Source organism: Centrocercus urophasianus, unplaced genomic scaffold (assembly GCF_019232065.1).
Source record: "Centrocercus urophasianus isolate 14NV4802_14NV808 unplaced genomic scaffold, USGS_Curo_1.0 seq_15, whole genome shotgun sequence".
NCBI classification, from domain to species: domain Eukaryota; kingdom Metazoa; phylum Chordata; class Aves; order Galliformes; family Phasianidae; genus Centrocercus; species Centrocercus urophasianus.
In genome coordinates this window covers 20150221-20161351 of record NW_024884697.1, presented here as the reverse complement: position 1 = coordinate 20161351, position 11131 = coordinate 20150221, and the positions used below count along the sequence as shown (strand labels likewise).

General features: G+C 39.3%; 1 protein-coding gene across 1 annotated transcript in view; it reads right to left on the bottom strand.

Moving 5' to 3' along the window:
• The window catches only part of GPR37 (G protein-coupled receptor 37), a 13689-nt gene extending 12408 nt beyond the window's left edge, over positions 1–1281 (bottom strand). The window contains exon 1 of the mRNA XM_042815842.1: positions 956–1281. Coding sequence (XP_042671776.1) covers positions 956–1281 — 326 coding nt within the window. The remainder of the gene's footprint in view (positions 1–955) is intronic.
• Positions 1282–11131: the final 9850 nt, after the last annotated feature.

The following is an 11131-nucleotide window of genomic DNA, read 5'->3' as shown; positions in this document are numbered from 1 at the left end:
TTTTTTTCTGGGTTTTTTTGTTTGTTTGTTTGTTTGTTTTCCCGTTTTGAGCGTTTTTTAACGTTTTTGTTTATTGGCTTTGTTCAGTCTGATAAACTTTACAGCTCTTCCTTCTTGCTTCCCTGATTTTTGTATTATCCAAGAGATTTTTTAGCTTAACAAAGTTGGATACACCACTTATTTCCCTGTAAGTAGCCTGAAGGACTCTGTCTCTCGTTTCCATCCTTAAGAGGCTCTACATAGCTCCTTCCCACCACCTTTAAAAGTTTTACATTCTTCTTATGAAGCACTTTGAGAAGTATTCTTGTTCCCCCTTGAGCTGAAGCTGTTATGAGATCAGTAAGCAGCTGGAGCTGTGCTTCGTGGCTGTGCATCTAACTGAGCTGTGGGCTCCTCTTGTAGGCAAGTGTTGCGACCTTGTGCACAAGGAGTGTGTTCGCAGGCTTTTTGTCTTAATGACCAACAAAGGAAAATGTCAGTCTGCAGTGACAGAAAATACATGCTGCACACACACAGAGCCAACCTGCCAGCTTAAATCAGGGACATATTGCTGCCGCTTTGTCACGGAGGGGCACAGGCAAGCTGTAGTGCCCAAAGGGTTCTTTGTATGGATTGTTTCTTATAGTTTATTTCACAGAATCGTTTGAGTTGGAAGGAATCCCTGAAGGTCATCTAGTCCAACCACTCTGCAATGAACAGGGACACTTACAGCTACATCAGATTGCTCGGAGTCCCCTCCAGCCTAACCTTGAATGTCTCCAAGGGCAGGGCACTCACCATCTCTCTGGGCAACTTGCTCCAGTGCCTCACCACCCTTATTTAAAAAAAAAAAAAAAAAAAAAAAAAAAAACACAACCACTTTCCTTATATCCAGTCTAAATCTCCCCTCTTTTAGTTTGAAATCATTTCCCTTTGTCCTGTCACAGCAGACCCAGTCTGTCCCCTCCTTTCTTACAGCCCCCCTATAGGTATTGAAAAGCCATTCTCAAATCCCCGTGGAGCCTTCTGTTCTCCATGCTGAACATCCCCATCTCTTTCAGCCTGTCCTCGTAGGGGAGTGTTCCAGGTGACGTCGCACCAGCACAGAGCGGAGGGCAGGATCACTTCTCTCAACCTGCTGGCCAGTTTTCGACACAGCCGAGGATCCGATTGCCTTTCTGGGCTGGACAAACACGAACCCACCCAAGTGGCAGAAGGGAAGCATTGCATCAGCATCAAGGCATTCGCTGGACTGACTTTGCCTTCAACAGAGCGTGAAGCTCCTGGGATCAGGTATTGCATGGAACATCTGACATATCTGATGCAAATAACTGTCTGAAGGCGTCCCTGAACACTGCCTACCCCAAAGGACAAAAAAATTGACCTATTGGCTAAAAGGAGTGAATCCTGTCCCACTCTAACTGAGGAGCAGCGCCTTTCCATGGCTGTCACACAGAAAGCTCTCAGGACCCAGGCGCCGTCCTGCTCCTGACACCATTCTCACACATGGAGTTGGAATGTGGGCAGCCTGAAATGTTTCTAAGCATGTGGAAACAGGTGTAGTAAGTTGGCACTGCTGCACAGAATGCTCCTTAATATAAGTTATGCTATTATTCTTCCTTAGCAATGTGCCACTTCATGGACTTTAATGGCCAAGATAATAAATAATATTTTTTATCTAACAAGAGTGTCTTTGAATAGAAAAAGAGCAGGAAAATAAGGGAATGGTAAATATATTTTACCTTTTTATTCTTTTTTTTTTTTTTTTTTTCTCCCATTTGATTCTTTGGAGCTCAGCTGGTGTATAAAAGGAGTTAATGATGCTAATGAGCTTACATTTACTGTGCCTTTCTTCCTCAAGAGTCCCAAAGGGCATTACAAGCAGATATAATAAATTCACTGCTTGTTCTTAAAGGATACCGAGGAGTATTGCTCCTGGCTTTGTATGGAGAAGCAGACAGAAGTCAGCAGATGCACTGCCTTTCTGCGTATTCCTGGAAGAGCTATGCATCCTGAAGAAGAAGGTTAAGCAGCACTTGGTTTACATCAGTGGTCCTTTAATGGTGAGATAAGAACTGAGTCCTGCATCAGTTTTCCAGTGTCAGCAGTCTGTCTGTTTATAACAGAGACAATTTATTTCTAAACACAAAAAAGGTCCCATAAATTATTGTTCTCTGCTTACAGTTTTGTCACATTTTTCTTATTAACTATTTGGATTGTTAAAAAGAGCAGCAGTGGCCAAATATATATATATATATATATATTGTGTTTTGTAGCTTGTGGCCATGCAGCCCTGCTTGGAACAGAGAAGCTTGTCTTATTTGTACGGAATGATGAAAGCTTTTCTGCACTTTTGCTTTGCTGAAACCTTTACATAAAAGGGTGTCAGAAGAATGATATTCCCCAGTGGTTTCCTATCTGATTGGGTCACAGTTCTGTGCAGATTTAGGACTGGCAGATGGCCTCTGCACCTCACTGCAATGACTTCATTCTGCTGTCTGCAGAGGTCTCCCTTCGTTGCCTCTGCACAGTTACCTTTGCTGTCAGAATGGCCCCCAGTTTACTACTGCTACCCTGTTCAGTGCTGAAAGTCAGCATCAGTAGCTTTAGCTTTCCCAGTTTCTTTCATCTCAAACATTCAATTACAAATTTGCTGCAATCTGTATAATTTGTTTGTTTATCTGTGTTTTCATTTGTTTGTTTTGCATATGTCTTTATTCCTTCAGATCAGTTAGCTATTTCCTGCAGTGAGATCTTCCTTCAGGACAAAGCTCTGCTCTGGCATGTTGTGATGCCGCCTCCGGTTCCGTTAGCTTTCACAGCTCAGAGTGTGCGCTGCTGCTGAAGGAGCTGTGGAGCAGTGACAGCCCTTCCCACCAATTCATGCATCAGCCTGGAAACAGCCTTGAGAGCCACCAGCAGACAATTAGATTCATAGCACGTTGAAGGAAACAGCAACAGCTTTTTTTTTCTGTTAGATGGAGAAATGAAAACTAAAGTTTGAGATGTTTTTGCAGCCAAAGTTGGTTATAGGAAAACCAATAAATGTGTTCCTACATTAAAGAGAAAAAGAGCAGAATTTGAAAAGTTTCCAAGTCTACATTCTTCTTGTTGGTTTTCCATGACATTTTAACTATGATAAAGAAATCAATATGCTTTCAATGCTTCAGGGTGATTTTTTGTTTGACATCTCCTATAGCCATTAACAGAATACGTGATACTGCAGTACTCCCAGCCTGAGCACGTTGTGGTGCTGCACAGGAAGGGATGAGTGTTGCCTTTTCTTAGTCCTCCTCAGGGCTGCTATGCAACAGTTCATCAATGAAGAAGGAAAAGAGCAAATAATCCAAAATGATTTCTGTTCTTTTTTGGTTTTAAACTACAGTATGATTGGCTGCCTCACACTACACTCTCTTTCAATATTAAGGCAAATGCATTAGGACAAAATTTCTCCTTGCACTCATTAACTGATCTGCTGACACTGTCCTCTTACAGATCCCTGAGTTTTCATATGTATCACCTGATTAGAAAAACATGAATTCAGAGAGAACATCATTTCTGTGATCCAGTACTATTTCAGGCAGACCCAAATCCCCCAGTCAATGGAAAGCTTTTACTGTTGAACTTCGTTGCTTATATGGCTGAACCAGGCTCAGTAAATAAATGTTGGAAAGGTTGAAGATGAAATTCAAAAAGAAAATCAAAGTTTAATGATAAAAGTGGGAACTTTTTTGTAATTACTGTTGTGATTCTGCATTTATTGAGGTCCATTAGGAAAGCTTATGATGGCTCTTGAGTATAGATTGCTATTTCTGACTTGCTTCACATTTAAAATTATAATACTCTCCCTTTTAACCTTTCTCTCCCTCTGAAGCTTGAGTTCTGCTTTCAAAGGCAAGCGGTGGGTGCTCACATAGACCAAAGTGATTTGCTTTTAAGGTTATTCTTGTTTTGAAACATAATTTCCAGCAGCCCTTCTGTTACTATTAGCGATAGAAAGACAAGTGATCTATATCACATAGAAAACTAAAATGTGATTGATACTTGCATTACTGCTTTTCTGTTCTGTTTTATTCAAAAGGCAGAGCAATATATAGAATATCTAGCAACATTGATCATTGGAGACAGAAGAAGTCAATATTTTTTTAAAGGTGAATTACTTGGAGAATAGGTTACATTTATATAGCATGAACCTGGGAGAAAGGAGTAGCTATTAGTGAGAGACCATGGATAAAGCCATGGAGAAGGCAAAACCACGAGTCATGCCCATCCATATCAATTCATTCTATTTCAGGATCTCGTGTTTGGCATGAGATCCCTATTATCTGTGATCATCTTCACAAGTTTCTATGTATAATATAGTATTCAAACAGATAAAAGATCTCAGTAATCAGTGGTGCTAGAGGTAAGATATAAAGACTTCTTTTTTCGTTGTCTGAAACTCTAATTTGGGAAAAGAATAAAACCTTTCCTATTTCACCTATTATACATGATTTTAATTACAGATGTTAAGAAACATAAAGGGGCAATGAAGGTCTTATGAATGCTTGTTAAACCTTTGCAGACTTTTCAAATGCTAGGTGGCATCAGCTTTCAACATCACTGATTTTCTACAATAGTCACCACAGTGAAATTCTTTTGATCATTGCATTTCAGAAAATTCTTAGATGTTTTATATTTGTTTTGCAACATGATTTATACAAAATATTTTTTTCCTATTCTTTCTGATCTTTTTAGTTTTGTAGTATAGAAAAATAGCCATGGTGCTCCTCTTCTTTTTCATTTCCAAGTTTGAATATTTCATCTGATTTGGATTGGCACATTGACACAAACTGGTGTTCAGGGCTTAAAGTCACTCAGCATTTGTGATACAGATAATCGTCAGGAACATTGCTCCAGTCATTGCTTGCACTAGTTTATTATTTAATCAAAATCTGAAGTTCAAAGGAAATTAAAAATCATGAACAGTATGGGCTTCTAAGAACTGAATTAAGAATGAATTTTCTACGTGGGAAGCCATAGCAAATGTTTCAGAGCTGATATGGGAAACCCAATGGAAGACAGAAAACTCCATTATTCGCAGTGCTTGGAAACTCCAAGTAATGGCAATAGTTCATAGGTTCAAAAGGTTTTGGAAGCACTGTCATGCTTAGGATGGCCCTGAGTGCCTAACATATCTTCCCAACACCAGCCTAGATGGAGATGGCGATGATCACCTCTTGCATTTCCCCATGAGGCAAAGAAGAGATGGCATGTTGTTATCAAGAGTTTGGCATCATTTTCTACATTTGATTACCATTTTTTTCCTTGTCTCAGGTTGGCAGAGGCAATGAATGGCATCTCAGAAGTTGGCTTTTAACAGCCAGTACAGCTCTAAAGCAAAACAAAGACAATGAGGGAAAGAGGGACAAGAGTCAAGAAGGCTTTCAGAAAAAAAGGAAAAAGAAAAGAAAAAAGAAAAAAAGTCATCAGTGAGGAAGTAATTCTCTGGAGAGAATACAAGAAAAGAAGGACAGCCTAAAGAACAAAATGATGTGAGAGCCCCTAGGGGAGGTGTAGACGCAGCTTCACGCCTTTTCAGCGGAGAGGAGAAAATCTGTTGCTAGACTTTTGTTATCTTTCAGTGTTGTAGTCTCCTTCACCTCACACCATGTGTGGCCCTTGGGCTTATTCTCTAGTTTGAAATGCCAGAATGTATTTGCTTGTAAACACTTAAAGTCTTGTGTTGGCTCTGTGTGCTGAGGATTTTCTCCCTCCCTGTTCCTCATGAAATTACTGAACATGCTGCCTAAACATACATTCACTTTTGTGACTAATGAAGTGCACTCCAAACACTCATATGTATGCTGCTCTTCATTCCTATTGCTACGCCTGGGTCACTGTTTTGCCCATATGAGATATTTGTTTTTCTGTAGTGGGCTGTCCTTTCACTAATGAAGTAGACTTATGCTGTCTTCTCACTCTATTTTTTTTCCTTTTTTTTTCCTTTTTTTTTTTTTTGAGTTAGACACTGGTTTGTTTTCTGCCTGTTTTTCTGTTCAGTTTAGAGTTTCTCAACTGTAATTTCATCTACAGAACTCATTTACATGTTCTTTACCTTTCCTTCCAGCTTACTAATGAAGTTATTACAACAAGAAACAAGTTTATACCTTGCAGTAGACCAACTGCACACCTCCCAACAACACAGTGCAACCCACTGCCATTTCTCATCAGCCTGACTTTGTGATCCTTCAACCTGTTTTCAATTTACATGACAGTGCTTATGTCCAAAGCAATTTGAATTCATTTTGGGAGATTTAGTGAGACTGTATTAAATCCTTTATTAAAATCATGCTGTGTATCCTTCATCCAGGATTTCTGCAGTTCTATCAAAAAAGCAATCACGTTTCCTTGGCACGACATGTTCCTTATGAACCCATGCTGCTTATTGTTTATAGTTCCATTATCCTTTGAATGTTTAGTGAAGTGTTTTGTTGTTTTTTTCTCTTCTTATTTTCTTTTTCCCCTCAGCACTTGTTCTGTTCTTTCTCAAAATAAAGTATGCTTGGAATTAGACTCCTTGTTTAGCAAACTACTCTATTTTTCTTTGTTGATGTTTGAGGCTATACTTACTATGCCATGTAACTTTTCAGAAATAATTTTTAAGGGCTTTGTATTTTCATGTGCACTCAGGGATGTCTTTAACTTGGCCTGTTTGGATGGATGCTGCTGTTTTCTTTATTTCTGCACTATGAATAGCAAATTTCTGCTGTTGACTTTCCATCAACCTTCTGCTTTCAATAAAGACAAATAATAAATAAACACATGTGGAAATTATGATTTTTGCTTGCCCTTCCCATATTAAAGTAGCTCTACTTTGAGACAACATTTACATTTATTTTATATGTTTTAACAATCCCCTTAGGTATCACAAACTTCTTCTTGGCTTTATTCTGAAAGCTGTTGAGCATTTTGACCTCGGTCTAACAAAACATACAAGAATATATTTACTTTTAATCACCAAAGTCATCAGCTTTCTTTGGAAATCTTCATAGATTCAGGTTAAGCACAAGATTTTATGCTTTGCTCTTGCTTATACAAATCATCTTCTACAGTTCATCTTCTCTCTGAATACTAGCCCGCTCTGTATATTTTGTTTGCTTTCTTCTTTACAAGTAAATACATTGCCTTCGGGAGAAGAGTAATTTAGAAATCTGTGATATCTCACACACATTCTCCCTTTTGTGTCCTCTTTGTTCTAAGTTAACCTCAGATCCGGTGTGTTACAGTAGGTGAGAATATTCCCAATCAGTGCAATTAATTTGGATCAGTCCCTTAGCTGTCGAATTTCATATCTTCTTTTAACTTCTGGGCCTCTTTTCTATTCCTTTCTCTTTCTCTCTCCCTCTCTTTTTCCTCCTCTCTCTCTTGTTTTATATCCCACAGCAAATTGATAGCTTCTGAAGGTTTGCAATTATTCCTACTAGAGAGCTACTAACTGCATCTCAGCAGCTCGAGTGTTACTTACAGTGCATTTTCATGTTGTGCTCTTATGAGGGACATATCTATTACCTCTTTTAGAGGTAGCTTGATTTGCTTGATTTTCTATATTTGCGCAATTTTCTGTATGTGTTTCACTGGCGAAAATTCTCTCCTTCCTTAGCACTGATAGAATTCATCACCATCTCTTGAAAAGGACATAGTATGAAGTCTCTGGTAGCATCAGAAGGTCACTGAGGAGAAGAGGCAGCCAGGGATGCCAGCTCTTTTGTCATTGGTCATATGATTCACAGATGTCCTGGGCCACACAAGGCTTCTGAGAGTGCTGGCAAGTACTGCTTGTTGTCATGATATCTTAAGCCATGCTTTTTTTCTACCTAAATTGCATCAGCATTATTTCTGCACCTCAGCCTGCAGCATGAGCTGGTATATCCTTCCCTTTAAATAGTCTGTGAATGCCCTACATGAAGCACATGCTATCATTACTAGGATTTCTCTGTCAAATGGCGTATAATCAGAAGGTACTTGTTAGCTGTATCCACTAATAGATTGCAGATACTTTTTACAAGACACATATCTTGACACTGAGAGTGCTGTCGTTCCCTGCATCAGAAATGCCTTCCCTGGAGCAGTGGATAAATGACCAATACAATGTCCAGATCTTTGGCTGCAGCTGTTCTTTGCTAATAAGGCCAGAGGAGACACAGGGATGGAGTAAAAGCAAACTATCTCTTATTTAGTTGATTCTAAAGCATTTAGTTGATTCTAAAGCTTTTAAACACAGCTTTTTGGGTCAGGGCTGCTCACAGAGGCGTGCTGAGGAGTGGTATCTGCAGCTCTTTCCTCCCGAGGGGCTCACAGAGCCTTCCTCCATGGTGTTTGGCAAGCAACAATTTTCTTAATTCAGGAAAATCTCACTTGTTTTGTTTTATCTGCTTTTTAATGCATACTTCATAGCATAAAAGGATCGGGAGAAAAAGGCCAAGAATCTGGTTTGGTGGCTATAAAGAGCTTTAGAAATGCATTATTGACCTCCTAAAGAACTTAATTCCATGGAACCATGAAGAATAGAGGAAGCGATACATCTTGCAGAAGGAGTATATATTACTGGGGTGTTTAAAATTGCTTTAAAAATAATAAACCAAAATCCACTGGATAACCATGAATCCCTTCTTATATGAATACGAATGGAAAAAAAGCTGATGGCATTTATTTTTCTCTCTGATTTTACTTACAGGCTGTAAGTTAAGAATTATATTAGCCTAATTCATGAAAGAAATGTTATCTGTTTCAATATGCTCATTTCTTGCTCTTAGCAGCCACTGTAAAACTGTGTTTCATGCGGATGTTGTCAATAAGGGTGAGGGAGAGCTGGCTGGCTGCAGAGTGAGACATATGAGTGTGCATACGTGCATCATTTAGCTTTACTGTGAGCAAAGATTTCTGCCATGCCCCCTCCAACGCTGCAACAGCTACGGTTTCTGTGAAGAGTTTTAAGAATGTATTTAATGAATATTTTAGCCAGGCAAAGGCTGTGCTGTGATGTTTGCGAGGATCCTGATGCTATGCTTGCAGGGAAGGCACCAGCTTGTTAGTGATGGGGCTCCCGCCTTCGCTGAGGGCTTTGGATTAATGACTTCAGACAGACAGATGTGAGTCTCAGGCCATGCGTGGGGGAAGGGCTTTCTCCTCAGAGAGCCATGCAGTGCTCCTGGTGATGGAACAGTGCAAAGGAAGCTGGCATGGCAAAACAAAGGACAGAATATAAATATTGCAGTTACTTTATGTGGGAAGTAATGCATGGCAGCTAGTTTGAGTCCATCCAAAACCCTGTGCTTTCATTATGTTTGCTGTGTAAATCTTATGCTAAAATAAGTTTCCAGCATATGCATGCAGCAATGTTACCAATGCATGGCTGTTAATGGAGCTGAGTTTCCCATGAGCCAATGCTATGGGAGAACTGATTTCTTTGGAGTAGAACTTTTTATTATAAAACACCAGATCTGTCGTAGCAGATCCATCAAGATTATCCCCTGCACGGTAGCTTTCCTGCTATGTTATCAAAAATAAATAATATCAAGTAAAATCTAAACATCTTTATCAAGCACTTATAAATGAGGGATTCCCTTTGGGAGACAAGTTGCACTATGTACACTTTATCATAAAATATTCACATACTCTGTGACATCTGCATAGTACAAGATCGTATGATATTAAACAGCATTTGGAATGCAATTGCAAACATAGAAGAGCAAATAGAAATGTTACACAGTATTTCATACTGTGCTTATAAAATTATTAGGGGAACATAAAAGCTCATAACACTAACATCCTGAAATATAGTTATAGGCTTTTTTGGGGGGTACAGACTGCATATTCCAATTTAATATCCATTACATTTGTATGATAATGCATATTGTAAATACACATATGCAAACATGCTGTTCCACACAAGCGCATGCTATGCCATAGATGATTTGGTAAGGTTTTTTCATCACATTTTCTATGTTGTTTTGTACATCAGTATTAAAACCAAGAAAGCAGAGATATATTTTCGCTCTAAATTCATAACTATTTGAATGGATAAACTGGAACAATGTGATGTAGAAGGAATTTTATTCTGGAAGACTGTTAGGATTAAGCTCTCTGGCTTTCTATTCAAAAGCGAAACTTTGAACAGTGGGTGGTGTATGAGCACAGAGGCAAACAAGCATATTTCTCAGTGAGTAGTTCTTAAATATAGCCCAAGTAAAGCCTGGTGAAAGATTCAGAAATAGTAAGTAGCAGCTGAAGGAAAAAAAAAAAATTGCTGGATGGACATAATGTGTCACAATAGCCCGTCACATTGGGATAATGTACAGCTGCAATGACGTCAGCTGCCCTACCAAGAGTCCTGTGACAGAGCCTTAGAATAATGAAACTGAATACAAATAATAAAGGACTCCATTAGCACACACAGCATGGTGATAGACTAGAGACTTCTGAGCATCCTCTTGAGGCAGATAACCTTTGCTGAGAGCAAGGACCTTCTCAGGTTTTGGGGACTGATAACTGCTGATTCATTCAGATAGCAGTATCTTTCAAGATTTCCCTAAAAGCAAGCCCCTCATCTACAAGGCCGTAAAAGCACAGCTTTCTTCATCAGTGTAATGGTGGCATTCTGTGCTGTGTTTAGTAATGATCCCACCAAGAGACTTCGTATTTACAGCATGGGAAATGGGAAAGGAAGAAAGCCCTGAAAGGTGCCACATTTCAGATTCTTTTTCTCTGATACACAATAACCCAGCAAAGCCAGTTATCTTCCCCCATTCTTAGACAGATAGAAATGGAAGGATATTTTGGGTAAGGCCTTGAGAGATACAGACTCCGAGAGACTTCTTTTAGTGTGCCCTCAAGGAAATGATTCAGCTGGCCACTCTTTAGTGTCCATTATTGACAAAAGAGGATCACTCTTACTGGTTTTATTGACTTGATATTTCTAGGCTTTTAGGGCTGTGACTGATTTGCAGCAAAGCACCTATAAAATGTTGAACACATAATGTCCCCCTGCTGTTTGGGCCTGTATGCACTGCCAAACTGCGAGTCAGACCACAGGAGAACAGCTTTAGAAACATCAGCAATTTCTTTTGGTTGATAAAATGAAATATTACTGGTTAGAAATACAGTTTATTTT